Source organism: Hydra vulgaris, chromosome 06 (assembly GCF_038396675.1).
Source record: "Hydra vulgaris chromosome 06, alternate assembly HydraT2T_AEP".
Classification (NCBI taxonomy): domain Eukaryota; kingdom Metazoa; phylum Cnidaria; class Hydrozoa; order Anthoathecata; family Hydridae; genus Hydra; species Hydra vulgaris.
This window is the reverse complement of record NC_088925.1, coordinates 47,838,664-47,857,500: the sequence shown is the minus strand read 5'-3', so window position 1 is coordinate 47,857,500 and position 18,837 is coordinate 47,838,664. Positions and strand designations below refer to the sequence as shown.

At 32.3% G+C, this 18,837-nt stretch overlaps 2 protein-coding genes across 2 annotated transcripts; one reads left to right on the top strand and one right to left on the bottom strand.

The window, feature by feature from the left end:
* Positions 1 to 2,314: 2,314 nt before the first annotated feature.
* On the top strand, positions 2,315 to 2,881 carry LOC136081458 (uncharacterized). The gene has a single exon (XM_065798772.1). It carries the CDS (start codon positions 2,315 to 2,317, stop codon positions 2,879 to 2,881), a length of 567 nt encoding a protein of 188 aa, XP_065654844.1.
* Positions 2,882 to 17,091: 14,210 nt separating this feature from the next.
* LOC136081457 (uncharacterized) lies at positions 17,092 to 18,155 on the bottom strand. Its single transcript, XM_065798771.1, has 2 exons — positions 17,380 to 18,155; positions 17,092 to 17,221 (listed from the first exon to the last, which is right to left on the bottom strand). The coding sequence occupies exons 1-2, from the start codon at positions 18,153 to 18,155 to the stop codon at positions 17,092 to 17,094; spliced, it is 906 nt and encodes a 301-aa protein (XP_065654843.1).
* Between the last annotated feature and the right edge of the window lie 682 nt (positions 18,156 to 18,837).

Sequence of the window (18,837 nt, the reverse complement as noted above, 5' to 3'; positions counted from 1 at the left end):
TTGATTTCCATTTATACTAGTTTTCTATTTCATTTTCATCCATCCATTTAAAACCATGTGTTGGAAGTGGTTTACTCATTGCCCATCCATATAAATTATTAGCGTCTAGATATTGTATGAATGTTGATTCTTTGCTTTTGTCATATTCGTTATCCATGTACTTATTATTAGATGTTCCTAACCTATTTGATATCATACTAATTCCACCTCTTATACCTTTCTTTATCATTAGTATCATATTGTAATCACTAAGCAATTCTAATTTTATTTTTGTTTTCTTCAATGCTGCATCCTAAGCTAATCCTGGTGATGTATAATGCCAAGCAGGATCTAATTTATAACAATTCATACAAACATCTCTAAAATTTTCAAAGACGTCAGCTAGTAAAAGCACATCTGAAACATTGTACAAGTCATAATAATCTCTAAATGTTTTGCAATTAAACTCATTCCATACATTTTGTGCATGTGAGTAATCATCATCACTTATATCTTCATCGTTTAATTTTGAAAAGAATGATTCTTTTGGTGGTAATTGTGTCTCATTAAATCTAATAATAGAATCAACCCAATCATATGGGTATACACCTTTTCTTAGTAACAAATCTAGTTTTTTATCTGAATATAACTTTCCGATATTTTTGCACTGGTCTTTTGCTAAATTCTTTGATAAAGCATCTAAACTAGAAGGCATAAATCTATAACTATCTAAGAAACGAAGTTCACGCTTAACTTTAACTTTTTTACTTTCTTTAATATACTCATCAATTTTAATTTCTCTAGAAAAGCTAATATACTTTTCTTCATTGTTTGGTATTGTTGTGTTTGCGGCCCTATTGTAACGCAACATTTCTTAAGATAAAACATTTTCTGAATAGGGTAAATACGCCAATTAATGGCCATTAACCATTTACTGGCCACTTTTAAAAGCTTTTCTCATAAAAAACTACATTGATACAACTTGTCCTATATAATTATTTAAAGTCAATGACTTCATTAAAGTTTTGTAAATATCGCAATTCCAGGAAAGTTCTAGAAGGTTTTAGTCGCTAAAACTAAATGTTAAAAACCTTATAAAAATGTAACAATTTTACGCTTTGTTTTCTTAAATTCATACTTTAGAGTCTTTTTTTTGTGCGTTGCAAGTATTTGTGCCAGTCCATTCAGGAAGGAAATGAAAGATAAATATCTCATGTACACTTTGAAACAAAAGTATTTAATTCAGTTAAAACATTATATGTTTCACATATAATGTTTTAACTGAATTAGATTAATCCTTTTCTAATAAACCATTTACTGGCCGGTTAATTAATCCATTTACTGGCCATGGCCAATAAATGGTATCAGGTATAAAATTTTTTAGTTTCATATTTTTATATAGGATTTTCTCACACTTAGTTATTATTCATGTGTGAGAAAAGTTAAGTTAAGATATTAACAAAATCCACATTTAAAATAATTTCTGATTTTCTGAGTTCATTCTACTTTTAAAGTTACTTTCTGAGTTAGTTCTACTTTTAAAGTTTAAATAAATAAATTTTAAATGATTGAGCATTTTACTTTAAAAGTAAAATGCTCAATCATTTTAAAGTTAGTTTTAAAATCATTTTAAACTTTAACTTACTTTAAAAGTAGAATGAACTCAGCAAGTTTTAGTTAATTATAATTATAGTTAATTATGTTCTGATAATATTGATTCAATAAAAATACACCATTAAAGTAAATATATGATTTTCCTAAATGTATTTTATGAATGTATGTTTTTATTTTTTTATTTTTAATAGATAATAATATTATATGAAACCATGAAACCAGTTTTTTTAACAAGGATAATAAAAAGACGCATGCTATGGACTGAGAATAACATGAAACTAGCAGTACATGCAGTTGCATCAGGTATGTCTCAACAGAAAGCAAGTGTATCATATAAAGTTCCGCAATCGACAAACCATAATCTCTGGAAAGTCCAAAATAGGAGCAAAACCAGGGAAAAAGCCAATGCTAGGTGCCTTGAAGAAAAACTAATTGATTATACTGGCAATCGTGCCCAAATGGGAATCGGTTTTGGGAAAAAAACATTTAAGCTAAGTTTGCTAAAAAACATAACATAAGTTTTAAAAATGGTCGACCGAGTGAAAAGTGGTGGCAACTACTTAAAAAGAGACACAGTTGTGTTAGTCTTCATTGTCCAGAAGCTACAGCTTCAATACGACACATGTGTATAGATAGGATAAAGGTTTCCAAATATTTTACTTCTTTAGAAGTTCTGATTCAAAGTAAGAATTTACAGGACAAACCAGAATGTATGTGGAACATGGATGAAACAGGGATGCAACTAGAGCATAAACCTAGACGTGTTGTTGCCAGGAAAGGCTCAAAATATATTCAGAGTCGAACAAGTGGCAACAAGAAAACAGTTACTGTTATATGTTGCGTAAATGCAGCTGGTCAAGTCATACCACCTCATATAATAGGGAAAGGAAAAACTGTACAAACTCTTTATGGTTTTGATACCGAAAATGCTCCAAGAGGAGCAACATGGAGTGTGTCTGAAAAGGGCTGGACAAAACGAGGTATTACGGAGTTATGGTTTAAGAAAACATTTCTTCCAAATATTGGCTCAGCAAGACCACAGATTTTATTCCTAGATGGACATGACTCACACAATTTTGTTGAAATGATTGAGCTGGCTATCGTATACCAAATTGAAATTGTTGAGCTTCCAGCTCACACCAGCAACTGGTTGCAGCCTTGTGACAGAACAGTTTTTAAGTCACTGAAAGCTGCCTATTCTGAGGAATGTCAAACAATGATGAATGACTACCCAGGTGTAGTAGTTTCACATTCTAATTTTTGCGGTTTATTTTCAAAAGTGTGGTAATATGCTATGACTGACACAAATATACGCTCAGGATTTAGAACTTGTGGAATTTATTCCTTTAATCCAGATGCTATTCCTAAAGAGGCATATATCCCAAACATTTTATATAGTAAAATTTCAGATGCTGTCCCAGGTCAAAATGTATGCAACATTTCAACATTAAACAACCTTCCATTATTGTCTGATCTATCAGAAAACAGCTTTGCAATTAACTCGCTGCCTTCTACCAAACCAGAAGAAGAAAATGAGTTTATTGATTTTTTAATTCAAGATAATGCTGTGCAATATTCAAATATTGTTACAGAACACAGCTATGCAAGAATCAAACCGGTACAAGACAATGAATTTATTGATTTTTCTGTTCAAGACAATACTCTGTGTTTGAATATTAATACTGATATATGTCTTGAAGAAGTAAAAGTAATTGAGTCAACATTAGATTCAAATGATAAAAATTTTTTTTTTGCAAAATATTAACAGATCTTCCATTTCCATTTGCTAATTTATCTTGTTCATCAGACAAAGATTCAGATGTTCTTACATATCCTTCTCCACAAATTAAACAAACAAACAAAAAACTCAAAAAACTCTAATTTAAAGTTTTTTGTTGTGACCTCAGAGGAGGCTTATAATGCAAAGCTTGAAGATAGGGCTTCAAAGGTAGCTATTGAAAATAGAAAAGTTGAAAAACAAAAGATTTTGCAAAAAAAAAGCTAGATGTTATATCAAACTTGAAGAAATTGACGAAGGTGAAAAAAGATGATATTTTATAAGAAGGTGAAAAAAGATATTTTAAAAGAAAATTTTTTTAGGTATTTTTGTTCTTATCAATTCATCTTAATGAGTGTATAAATAATTTAATTGAACAAGTTATCTTGATTTTATAATGTGCTTTTTATTTTTTTTTAATTTTATGATAATAAATCAACTACAATGCCCTATTCAATCAAATACAGCCAACGGCCAATAAATGGTTAAGATGGCCAGTATTTGGTAAAATTGTTTACCTTTAATATCTGGGTTATATATAATTTTATGTTATTTATAATCACAATAATTTTTACTTAAACTGTCAGAGCTTTTAATTTTCTAAAATTTTATATATGGTATGTAACATATATTTAAGTATTTTTCTGTAACGGGTGTTACTTGTAAAAATGTGGCCAGTAATTGGCGTAAGTACCCTACGTCACGATACATCAGCGGAAAAACGTGCTAAAAGCAAGATGGCGTTTTTCCAGAACTGATATATGTATATATATTTTAAGTGCTAATTATAACAAAGAGATTTTACTACGAAAAATATTCTTAGTGTTCATTTTTATGTATTCGTATACAACGTATTTAAAATTGGCGACGAAGATAAATTTATTGCATTACTTAGTGGTTTAATTATTGGTGATTTTATTTTATGGTGTTAATATGGTTATTATTATGAGTAGTACAAATTGTTAAACGTGATGGCTTCGCATTTCGGAAATTTATCAGAATTCAACTCAGATGAGGATTGGGACAATTATGTCGAAAGACTAGATTTTTTCTTTATTGCTAACGACATTATTAATGAGGAGCAACAAAGAGCTATCCTTTTGAGTTCATGTGGGCACGTGACATAGAAGTTGTTCAAGTCTTTGGTAGCACCGGGAAAAACGAGCGATAGATTGTACACTGAGTTATGCAGGTTGATGAGCAACCACAAGAGCCCAACCCCAAATCCAATAGCCGAACGTTTCAAATTCAATTCAAGCAAATAGAGACACTAGTGAATCAGTAGCAACATTTATTGCTGATCTCAGAGCTTTGACCACCCATTGTGCTTATCAAAATATACTGGATGAAATGCTACGAGACAGAAAAGTGTGTGGGATTAATGACTCTCGAGTTCAGAGGAGACTACTAAGTGAAGGATCTAACCTTTCTTTACAAAAAACATTAGACATTATACTAACTATGGAAGCAGCAGCAAATCAAGCAGCAATAATTCAATGCCATCAAAACATTACCAGCCCAGCAGCAATCAATAAAGTTGAAATCAAATCAGAAAGGCATTATGAATGTGAATGTTTTCGTTGCGGAGGCAAACATAATCCAGAGACATGTTTTTTCAAAGATCAGGAGTGTTTTTTTTGCCACAACAAGGGACACACTACAAGGAGTTGTTGTAAAAAGAAAAGGGTGTCTAAAAATACAACAACCCAACACAAGATAGACGAGATTAATGAAAATCAAAATGAAGAAGAGCTATATCGCATTCAAAACAAGTCAAATATAAGGAAACCAATTATGATTGACGTGGAAATTGAAGGTATTTGTACACAAATGGAACTCGACACTTGAGCATCTGTGTCAGTAATGAGTCTAGAAACATTTACAAGCTTGCAAAAGAAGGGACTCACAAGCAAGGGAGCTTATCCAACCAAATCTTTTTTGCGGACATTCACTGGGGAAGTAGTATCACCAGAAGGGAAAGTTGAGCTTTCTGTCAAAATAAATAGGCAGACTAATGTGTTAACTTTAATAATCATTCCAGGTAGAGGACCTTCATTGATTAGCTGAAACTGGCTGAGAAAAATTAAAAAAATCTATAGACCAGTAAGTCATTCCCATTGGGCAGCTCCAATCGTATCCGTCCTAAAAAAAAGACGGCACCATTTGATTATGTGGAGACTAAACAGACTGTAAATCAGGCAGCAATATGCGAATTTTATCCCCGACCAAGGACAGAAGATTTATTTGCAACTTTGGCCTGCGGACAAAAATTCACCAAACTGGACTTAGCATTTGCCTATCAACAATTACTTCTTGATAAAAGTTCCTGTGAGTTATTGACAGTCAACACTCATCGAGGTCTATTTGAACCTACACGATTACAGTTTGGGGTGCACTCAGCATCTGGAATTTTTCAACGAGAAATTGAGAAGCTAATTGGCAACTTGCCATTTACCAAAGTTCGAGTTGATGGCATTTTAGTGTCAGGCCGGTCGGATGAGGAGCATTTAAAAAACATTGAAAGGGTTTTGCATATTCTAGAAAATGCAGGACTAAAGTTAAAGGAAAATAAATGTGTATTCATGTCACCCGAAGTTGAATATCTAGGTTTTAAATTAACAAAGGATGGGGTAGTACCGCTGGAGGACAAACTTAACGCAATCAGGAATGCTCCTGAACCTAAAGACACTACCCAGGTAAAATCGTTTCTTGACATGATCAACTATTACCACAGACATTTACCAAACCTAGCAACAATCGTGGAGCCACTCCATAGGCTTCTCAGAAAAGGCATTCCTTGGTTGTGGGGCATGAAAGAACGGACAGCGTTTGACAGTGCCAAAGCGGAATTATGTTCGCCTAAATTATTGATACATTACGATCCAAAAAAGGAGCTAATCTTGTCTTGTGACGCATCACCTTATGGAATCGGAGCAGTGCTGGCACACATCACATCTGAGGGAAGTGAAAGATCGATTACTTACATATCCAGAACGCTATCCACAGCAGAACGAAATTATTCTCAAATAATTTCGTTCTGCTGTGGATAGCGTTTATCCACAGCAGAACGAAAGAAGCATTATCTATTATATTTGCCGTAAAGAAATTACATCAGTATTTATATGGGAGACATTTTACTTTAGTGACAGATCACAAGCCTTTGTTGGGTTTATTGGCAGAAGGAAAGCCTATTCCAGCCATGACCGCTGCAAGGATTCAGCGTTGAACGTTAACCCTTTCTGCTTACAACTATTGTTTGAAATACCGTAGTGGGGCTACACATGGAAATGCAGACTGCATGAGCAGATTGCCGATTAAAAACACTGAGTCATCAGTCGCAGAGAATATAATTTTAATGATAGAGCTATCCAGCACACCAGTCTCAGCCAAAGATGTCAAAATAAATTCGGCACAAGACCCGATCTTAAGTCGAGTGTTAGATGGTGTCCTTAGTGGATTGCAATTTCCTAATGAAACAGGATTTAAACCTTTTGTAGCTAGAAAATATGAGTTAGGAGTCAAAGGAGGAATTCTAATGTGGGGAAACCGGGTTGTAATACCCGCATCGTTACAGGAGATGATATTAAAAGAGTTGCACATCCGGGTGTGGTACGCATGAAAGCGTTAGCGAGGAGTTACGTGTGGTGGCCCAATATGGACAAATCGATTGAGGAAACGGTACACCAATGCCGGTTGTGTGTAATGCATCAAAGAAGCCCTGAAAGTGCACCAATACACCATTGGGAGTATCCAAGTAAACCCTGGAGTAGAATACACCTTGATTATGCAGGTCCATTTTTAGGACACATGTTTTTAATCGTATGCGATGCTTATTCAAAATGGATCGAGGCAATAGTGATAAAAAATGCCAAATCCGAAAACACCATTGAGCAATTGAGAAGTATATTTGCGGTTCATGGGATTCCCAAAGTAATTGTTAGTGATAACGGAACTTCGTTTAGCAGTGCTTTATTTGCTGAATTTGTCAAAAGAAATTCAATAAGACATATCTTTACAGCCCCGTATCACCCTTCGTCGAACGGGCAGGCCAAGCGCACGGTGGAAACATTCAAGGAAGTGATGAAAAAGTTGACCGCTCGACAAGGCAATTCTATTGAAACTACGGTGAATCGATTCTTGTTTTCATACCGAATCACTCCTCATTCGACCACCGGAATATCACCGGCAGAGCTTTTAATAAAGAGAAAATTACGTAGTGCGCTTCAGAGTCTAAAACTAGATCCAAAAAGCAGAGTGGAAGAAAAGCAAGAAAGAGCAGAAAGGCTTGGGAACAGGAAAACACACTTGAGGCAATCCAACTGTGGAGACAATGTGATGGTAAAGAATTTTGGAAGTGGTCCGAAGTGGAAACCGGGACAGATTATAAAACAGAAGGGACCAGTCAATTTTGAAATCCTAACTGACGACGTAGTCGTTCATCGACACATTGATCAAATAAGGCTGCGATTTTCCGATTTACCGGAATACGATTCGAATCCCGTAATTACGTTTCCTGAAAGCACTAACCCTCAACTACCAGTATACCTAATAGCCAGCAATGCCGTGCAAAGTTACACAGAAGAGAACGGGGCTAGCAAACATTCCACCGTGTTGGAATCGAGTATTGCGCCAGTGGAATCACGCAGGTCAGGGCGACTCCGACAGAGGCCAGTACGGTTCCGGGATAGTGAATGAAAAAAACTTATTGGTGGAGGTGTTGTGTTTGCGGCCCTATTGTAACGCAACATTTCTTAAGATAAAACATTTTCTGAATACGTCACGATACATCAGCGGAAAAACGTGTTAAAAGCAAGATGGCGTTTTTCCAGAACTGATATATGTATATATATTTTAAGTGCTAATTATAACAAAGAGATTTTACTACGAAAAATATTCTTAATGTTCATTTTTATGTAACCGTGTATACAACGTATTTAACAGGTATACAACTCAATTTTCCTCCTGATAATTTCTTTATAAATAAGTGAGAATCATAGCCAGATAAATAGTACTGGAAAGAATTTTGGAATTTTATAATTTAAATTACAATTTTGATAAGCTGCACCTCTATATTTTCCAGTAATATGACAATGGTCACGTACTTTAGCATTTTCAAGATCTTTTCCACAAATGTGACATGATATTGCTGCATTAAAATCATGCTTGTTTTCAGTAGTAAATAGCATCTTTTTTGGAAATTTAATCATATCACAAATTTTCCTAATATCTTCTTCTAAGCTATCAACAAAAACTTGTGCAACAGCTGTTTCACTACTTGCAGTAAATGTGACTGGACTGCTTTGATAAAAACTTTCATCAAAACATTTAATATAATAACAGAATGAACTTGGAATATGTTTCTGATATTGTTTAGTATAAGATTCATTCGGATTTGGTTCATAAGTGTCAATTTGTTTGATAAAACTATCAAAGTCAGCATATACTACAAACGGAACTCTCATTGATTTATTGTAATTAGTAAATTGCATTGTTGAATTTGGTGGTGGAAGTTTGATACGTACTGAATCATGTGTTTCACAATACGATTTATGATTAGATAAAGATTCTTCTGAATTAAATCCTAACAAACAATTTCTACAATAGTGTTTTTTGCAATGTTTATTAGATGTTTGTGATGAAAGTAATCTGCTTAAATTTTTTATTAAACAGTAATGATTAGATCCTTAGGATCCATAAGAATTAGTTTCACCATTTGAGATTAATAGTAAATCTATTAAATGTTTGCGACCATTATTCTTTGATACGCGCAAAATATGAATTTCTGAATTTTCATAACCATATACATTGACACTGATATCTGTATTGTTCTTCTCAAACTGTGTGATTTGATTTAACGATACTGGAACTTCTATTTTATCGCAGTTTATATTTTCTGCTTGATTTTTAAGCTCCTTATCTACTCTATGAGGATTATTATCTGTTGGATTTAATGCTCTTGCAATCAGTGCCGGATTAAGGCTTTGTTGGCCCTAAGGCACATTTTAATAAGTGGCCTGAAAATACAGATAATACGGACTTTCCCACAAAAAGAAGAAAAGTAAAATTTAAAAAAGAATATTTATTAGGCAAAAACTACATAATTTAAAATTTTCGCGCTTTTATAACTGCAAATTTGTCAATTAGTTCTTTGAAGTTGACCTTGTTGAGCAAATCACTTTCAATGCACAGAAGTGAAAGTACAGAAAGACGCCATTGAGCCATTGTTGATCGTTTTGCATCTTTAATTCTTTTCAATTGAGAAAACGAACGTTCTCCTGAACAATTGGTTGACATCAGACATAAGTAGATCCGGAGTGCTATTTCAGTATTTGGAAATGCTTGATATACATCAGAATTGTGCAGCATTTTAAACATCTTCTGAGCTCTTGAATCAACTTGATTCTGTGCACTTGATCCTTCTTCATAGTTTCTCTGTTCTTTATACCACCACATAAATTGTCGAAATTCTGTTGGAAAATCAGAACAAAGGTCTTTCGAGTACACAGTAACCATTCCTTTAACAGCAATGTCAATATCTTCATCGGTCATGGAGTCAAACTCAGTCAGAACTCCAAATCTCTGCAGCACAATTGAGTAAGTTTTAATGCGTTTCTTTAATGCATTTTTCAGCTGATCGATGATGACATAGAAGGTATTGACATTGAAGTTTTGCTGGCTTGACATCCCTTCCATAGCATCTGCGGCATCTCCATCATTGATTTGTCTCTTACGCTTTGGTAATCTTCGACTTTCAGATTTATATGTGCTGTTGCCACAGCGATCACCTGCCTTCTGATTATAATCATCAAACTTCTCTCGGCATTCATCCAAAAATATATGCAAGCTCTTCAGCAGATCAATAGCTGGAGTTAATTCGATTGTAGAACTTTGCAATAACTTGCTATTAATGTTGAACCTCTGCAGAATGTCATTCCAAAGTTCACACAACAGGGCAACTTTAATAGTATCCATGTGTTTGGCCAATGAACCCGCTTCATTCCTTGTGCTACCATTCTGATTACAATCCCCTGAGATCTCCTGAAGAGCACTTTGTTTTTGGTGGTACCCCTTGAACACTGCATTTGCAGCATCAGCTCGAGCAGACCACCGAGCATCTGATGGGTATTTTGGAACAAGACATTCTGATTGGTTTTTAACATGGGTCATCATGACATCCCAACGATGTGTTGATGCTACAAAGAAAGTATACAGGCGATTCAATATGTTAAAAAATGAAACTGCTTCAACGCAACAATCCACAGCTGACTGGCCAACTAGGTTCAATGAGTGGGCAGCACAAGGAATGTAGTCCACTAAACTGTTTTTGTTTTTCAGGATTTGTTGCATGCCAATATATTTACCAGACATATTGCTGGCATTATCATATGTCTGACCACGGCAATTTTTGTAGTCGATGTCTTGATCTGACAAGTACTGAAGCAGTGTGTCAGCAAGATTCTGCCCTGTGTGACTGGATATATTGATAAATGTCAAAAAACGCTCCACAGGCTGGTAATCCACCATATTAATATAACGAAGAATGATGGTCAGCTGGTCACAATGGGTAATATCAGGAGTGGAATCTACTGAAACTGAAAAATAACGTGACTTTGAAATCTCATCCTTTATGAAACCCATAACCTGTTTACCCACCATTGCAATTAATTCTTCACAGATTGTTTTTGATAAACATGATGTGTGACCGCGTCCACGATTGCCATGAGTACAGATATGCTGGGACAAAAATGGATCAAATTGACCAATCAGCTCCAAGATGCCCAAATAATTCCCATTTTCTCTGGAGCCAACAACTTCATTGCTACCTCGAAGAGGGAGACCTCTCTCACAAAGAAAAGTAATAGTTACAACACAGCGTGACAGGACATTTCTCCAGTAATTGCGCTGCTCCAATATATTGTTGTGCAATTGCTCGTCAACTCTCCCAGCAGCAACACTTCTTTGACATAAAGTGAGAACTGATTGTATGTGCTTTGCACTAATTTCATGGGATTTTAAGTATTGTGTCATATTCTTTCAATCCTTAAATCCTGAGCCAGACAACTGTGACCGGTCAGATGAAAACAGAATGCAGGGAAAGCAGAAGACACATTTCTTGGCTGGAGAATAAACAAGCCAGTCACGATCAACGATATCACCATTTGGCAAAACCCGTTTGAAGACACTAGAATTTAGGAAGCGATTCACTCCACTGTATTCCCGCTTTGTTTCTGGATAACTGTCTGCCAAGTTTCGAAAATGGATTGTTCCAAGGCTGATGCACATGTTACGCACATGATCTGTTATGTCACCAAAACTCCCAACATCATTAGGAATGGTTCCTGAACCAGTATCAGCTCAGCCTTCAAATTTTTCAGTATGTCCAAGTTCAAATACAATTTTTGCAGCCTCTTCCTTGTGATCAATACCTACCTGAGATGTTAATGAGGATGGTGGGGAATTGAGAGTAATATTATCAGTAGCATCAACCTTGTTCGTGGCAGTGAAAAATGAATTGATTTTGGGTATTTTCTTTAACAGTTTATCTTCATCATGCATTTTCTTCTCTAACTCCCTCGCTCGCTCCCAACCACCTTTACGTATCGACATAAATCTAAAAGTAAAACGTAAAAGTTATCTTTAAAAACGTATTTTTATGTATTCAATAGAATAATTATTCGATTTAAAAATAATTGATTCATGAAGTCATATCATAAAATGATATAAAATTTTAAAAATTGATTTCTTGTGAACTGCATGATAAGAACATACAAAACCTATATATAATATAGATTTTAATATTCGAAATAATAATTTAAAATCAAACTACTAGTATACCAGAAGAAAATCATTTGATGAATTTGATTTTGAACTACCAGAATAAACACCAATTATGAATTCAGATGATGGGATATTTTGTTCAATTAAAAATAATAATTACAACAGAAATCTAACAATAATAATGACAGCGTCAACATAATTCATTAAAAATTATAGATTCCTATAAGAGAAGGATTTTATTTTTGTTTATTTCAGGAGCATGGTGTTCAAAAATTCATGCAAATTACTCACTGGTATTGATTGTTTGACTTATTAATAATCTGCTTCTTATACCCCTAGGTCACAGAACTGAAGTTCTACATGTATAGTATATATACGTATTCTATGTTATAGCAAGAACTAATTTATGAATTAAAATAATATTAATTAGAATATGTAAAATGGATATGTGATATAATAATGATTAAACATATTGTTTTATATATATATGATAAAAAATCATACATATATATATATAGATAATAATGTATGATAGTGAAAGCCAAAATGAAAGTCACTCAGTATATTTGAGATACATGGATCTAATCCAAATATTATATTAGTGAGCTTTATTATATTAACATCAACAATAAATAAAATATGTGACAAATATGTTTTGATAGAAACATTTAAAACATGGCATGTTGAACAAAAAAGCTATACCCAGTTATTTCTGCAGTAAATGTGATGCTTTTTTCTTCTTTAAACCTGCTAATAAATTTAAAGGATTACAATTTTATAACAATAGTTATATTTAAAAGTATATTCATTTGCTAAAACCATTAATTTTATTACTACGCTTTGTTATTGTTTACGAAAGAGTTCCGCTGTTTAAAACAAATGTTATCGAATTTCAAAAATATAAGAAAACACAATACTTTTCGAATATTTTATTCGAAATATTTTAAATCGATATTTTAGAAGAAAAAAATTATCACTTATAAGAATGAATTAGTGACAATTTTCGACATCGTAAAATTGATATATGAACAAAATGTGTATAATAATTGGAACAATTATAATAATTTCATCAATAAAGATAAGACATAAATATAAATTTATGTATAAATTTTTTGTGGCCTGGATTTTTTGCTGGCCTTAAGGCATGTGCCTTATTTGCCTAAGGGTTAATCCGGCACTGCTTGCAATACACCACTTAAAACATTGATTATCTTTATTTTTTATATTAATTATCGCATTTTTATTTGCTAAATTTTTATCAAGTGGAATTATGATTTAGCTTTAATAGGATTATACTCAATAATATTTATATCCATCTTTTCAACAGAAACAAATCTCCAACCTGATCCTGCTTGTTGATATAATGATAATGATTCTAAAATTTTCTGCTTTGATATTTCATAAAACTCATCTAAATCTGTTGTTTCTAATACAACTTGATTATTTGTTCTGATTGGAGCAGATGTGATTATAGTTTCTCCTGTTTTAATATCAGTACGCTCCATTTCACAATAGAGAACTATATAAACTTAAAAATTTTTATTTTCTTTTAGTACTTTAATAGCACTATTTTTTGCAGCATTTATGAAGGATAAAGCATCGTAACCTTCTATCCCTTTAGCTGTAAATTGCTTTGCCTTATTTTTAACAGATGATTTCTTTAATTTAAATTCTATTGGGTTTTTATAAAACTTATTATACAACTCTACTACTTTAGATTTTAATGCTTCAATCTTTTCATTAGCTGTTTTTTTAATTTTATCAGGAACAAAAGACATAATCCAATTTGCAATAGAATTATTTGATTCTTTTCGAGATATTGATGTATTAGTTGCAATAAAAGGTGTAGGAGTCAAAATTGTTGAAGATGATATATCTGGAATAAGATCATCTAATATATTTCTCTGTTCGACTGATATAGATTGCGTTTGTGTGCGCTCAACATGTGTGTGCGCTAACGCTTCTAATAATTCACTTTTTTTCATTCTATAATATTTAATTTTTCGCTCTTTTGCGATTTTTTGTAATTCTGTGACTTTTTTATTTTCCATTTTTATATAGCAAGATATTTTTTTTAATTTTCATTTTCTTTAAATGATTTTTCAAAATAAAAAAATCTTGTCGTACTTTTATTAAAAATATTTACATGTGCTTTGTAAATATTTTTTATATTTATTCTGATTTTTAAATACATCCCCATCCTCGTATTCTACAATGATAAGTAATATTTCGATATTTTGCAATCTCCTGCTCTTTTGTAATTCTCAATGTTCTATATATAAAAGGTGCAGGGATTAAAATTTCTGAAGATGTTATATCTGGAATAGGTTCATCTAGTATATTTTCCATTTTTTATATGACAAAATTTTATTTTATTTTTTTCAGAGTTTGATATTTCAATCTTAAATCCATTATCAACTTTTCCATCACGTAATTCGAGATATCTCCATCCATACTTAGTTTCACGCATAGCACTATATAATGATTTATATATTTTAATTTCTCCTGTTTCCATGTTAGTCAATTTAACAGTGATTGGTTTTTTCTTGTTCTTCATCTTTCATATTTTGGATCTATTTCTTTTTCACAATTTTTTCTAGGTCTCCCAACTGGATTCTTCTCATTTACTTCCTTCGAGGGATGCGGAGTCCCAAAAGGACTCCGGCTTTATATCTCTACTTTTTCCAAGTCTGTAGTGTCCAGTAGCTCTAAACATGTTTGTTGAGTTATGATCTGCTATAAGAAAAAAATTCATGAGATATAATGACTTGAAACTTATTGTTTTTAAGCCCGGAGTCCTGAAGTCCCGGAGTCCTTGCCCCCATTATACCTACGGACTCCGGGTTCAAAAAATAATTGTTTCTCTAAGCAAAAAATCTTAATTTTTTTCCTATCAATAGTCCATAAACTTATTTATATTTTTAGAGCTCCTGGATAACAAAAACTAGGATGAAGTAATCTTTTTGTACTTTCAAATCCGGAGTCCTTTTTGGGACTCCGCATCCCTGCTTCCTTCACTGGATGTATTCTAGGTCTCCCAACTGCTCTTTTCTCATTTACTTCCTTCACTTCAGCCATAATAGATTCTTTATCTAATAACCCATTATCTATAGCAATCATTAGCAATGTAGCGTAATTGTCAGATGTTTTTGAAATATTATTTTCTTCTAATAAATTTTTTAAACTTTTCTTTGTATATTTCATTCTTTTATTATATAAAGAAAAAAATTTAATTAATTTTCAAAAAAATTTAATTTACAAAAATTTAATTTACTAAAATTAAATAAACGACATTCATTTTATTTTTGTCTGATTGAAATTCTATCATTCTATCAGAAAATACAACAGCATATGCCATAGTACCTGCTGGAACAGCTGAATTAAATGTTGCTTTAATTTGTACATCTATTGTTGATAAGTTTAATCTTTCTGATTGATTGCTAACATTAAAACAAAGAGTGGTTATAAATCTTTATAGTCAGAAGGATTTATATTGCTTTGTGCGATCAATTCATTAATTCTATAAAATTTTTCACTAAACACAGCTGCTTCTCTATAAACTCTTGAACATTGCTGATTTGGGAATGATAAATTATAATCAACAGCAGGATATCTTTCTTGATTAAGCATAATGTACATATTTTTCAAGTCGAAATGATCAAATATTAAAGCATTATCATTTTGGTCCAACCTCTTATTTGTTTAAAATCCAACATTAATGTATCTTGGGTTTTCAGGAGATGTCTTTACGCTCAATGTCCAAGAAAATGAAGTAGCTTCTGGAACAGCTATAGTATCACACTGACGCTCTCGAAAACTTACTGGAGGTGTCACTTTTGATTCGATTTGCTTATAAAGTTTAGGCCTTTCTAAATCTGATGGTAGCACATGTGGCATATACAATATATTTTATTAAGATTAACTTTTCCTGCAGTTACAGCAGCAAGCTTAAAAATTGCGTCATCATCACTTTGTTATACAAGAGTTATTGTATGTTTAAGCCCATAAATAACTTTGTCGTAATCGTCACAGAATCCAAAAAAGTGTCTTAAAGGTACGCAAAATGAAAATGGTTCTTTTGTAGTTGGTTTCTGAATTATGTATGCTTGTCTTGTTGCAAACCCTTGGTTATCAGCAAGTACTGCTGTTGTTGTATTATCTTTGTACCTCAATTGATTTAACCCTTGCGCTAATTGAAAGTCATTTGGGTATTTAAGCATTCCTAACATTGTAGTTGATTGACCTGGATTAAAAGTAGTTTCTGTATTTTGGCTTGATAATTGGTATGATATTTGACTAATTAAATGCATAGTACTATTATTTGTAAGTGCATAAGCTGTTCCATCAGCTTTAACAAGTTGTCCTTCAAAGAAGAGATAAGCTTCAGATGGAAGTGTGAACAAATCTTATTGCTCAATGTTGATTGTTATTTGTTCAGCGCTACTTAGATTTGCATCATTAATTGGTTCATATTCATGGTCTTCAATTCTTTCAATTCCATTATCCACAGTTGGTATTTCTGTAAAATTTAATATTTCAGAAGTCGTCATTTTTTTTTTTTTATATACAATATAAAATTTTTTTTTTTGATTGACAATTCTTAAAAACTATATAAAAAATTTAGCAAGTCTACTACGCAAGTCGAAGGCCGCGTCCTTTTTTAACTAGATCTTCTATTCTTATAGCGTTTTCATTTGATTTCATTTTTTTACTGATCTTATTGCAGACCCCATCATCATTTTATTTATATTTGTTGTTATATCATCTGCATTATTTTTTTTAGATCTTTCAGATCCATAAGAATTAGATCCATTATTAATAAGATCATTAGATCCAACCAAATTTGAAATTATTTCATCAAATTTTTTATTAATAACAGGTTGTGAAACTATTTTTGAAGATGCTTTATCAATTATTTGTTTTCCTTTTTCAACCGCAGCATTTCAAGCAGCTTCTATCGCTGATGTTGAAAGTTCTTTTCCTGCTGATTTAGCAGCAGTTATTGCAGTTTTTCCTAAATCATTAACAGCATCTTCTTCAACATAGCTGATGATACTCTTGTTACATTTGACGCTTTTATTTGTTTAAATAGATCTCTTATACTTTCGAATATACCACTTCCTCCAATAGTATGTTTCTTTATATATCTCTTATTATTAACAATTAGCATTTTTATGTTCTATATATATTTTTTTATATACACTGATAAATAATTTTGTATTGCTTTATACTGTTCACTATTCATAACACCTTGCCGTAATAATTCATCACAAATTGCATCAGCTTCATTTCCTGCTCCAGTGTTACCTGCTTTCAATGCAGCTATACGTAATTCAAGCTTTTCAATTAATTCATCAGGGTCGCTAGGAAGAATTATAGTTTGTATCACTGTTCTTCCTCCAATTCCATTTCCTTTTGATTTACGCTTCTTATTTATATCTCTCCAAATAGGAGCTACTATTTCTCTGTATTTTCCACTACGAGACGACTTTGGTTTGTATGGGTTTGCATCAGAAGGAATTCCATCTGTTCGTATTAATATATTTCGATATTTTTTAAGGTCATCTTCAGTATATAAATTCTTTTCAGGATTAAACTTTACTATCAACTCCCAAAGACCAGGAGTACCATAATATGTTTCATCATCAATAGTTATATCTTCATCATTAATATGTATTGGTTTTTTTCCAATATAAAATATATCATCTTTAGAATGTATTCCAAATGTAGTATCTGTAGATTTTTTACTATTAGCATACATTCTTAGATAATCTGTTGCAATTTTTCCTAGCCTCATACCTTTATTTTCTTCATGAAAAGGCAATAGCTTTTTAGAATCAGTTATCATTATCTCTCTATTTGCTTCAGGATAAGAATTTGAAAAAGTGAGTGTGAATTTATCAGCTTGATCTTGCAATTTAGATATATTTTCTTTTTTTCCATCTTGACTATCAATTAATGGCTTGTACAATTTTTCTAAGTCTGACTGTAAATTAGTTTCACCCATCTTTTCATATAAATTATTCTGCCGTATTTTTTTTTAGTATCTAAGTAATCTTTAACAATTTTGTCTCTCTTTTCAGGATCTTTTAGAAAAGACTTTTTGCTTTTTTACAAATAAAGATAAAAAAACACACCATAAAACGATTTATGTTTTATGTTTTGACTTTTACATTTTTACTAAATCTGCTTTTGAGTATATTAATTGCTTCATCTCTTCCTTGTTTAATTAATGATTCTTTAGTTTGTTCATTAATAAATACTTTTGAATTTGTTCTAATTTGCTCAAGCATGGCTTTAAATTTTTCAAGTTCACTAAGTATTAGTTTAAATTCATTGTCATCTATACTTCCATCTACTAAAGCTTTAGAAATATAGTCACTTGTTGTATTTAGTTTTGAATCAGCAAGTACTCTAATCTTTTCATGCTTTTCTGCTTTTAAATTTAATTTTTTATTAACTTGCCCTCCTATTAATGATAAAATACCTGCTCCTAATGCTGCACCTTCACATGCAATAGCTACTGGTGCTGCAATTATTGTTGCTAAAAATCCAATTCCAATAGTTCCAAGTATCATAGTGCTTGCTAGTAATGAATTAACAATTGCTGAAACTATTTTTTCAGCTCTATGATACTTTTTACTTAACATATTTCTCTTTTCTCTCTCACTCTCTATTTATTTTTGAAT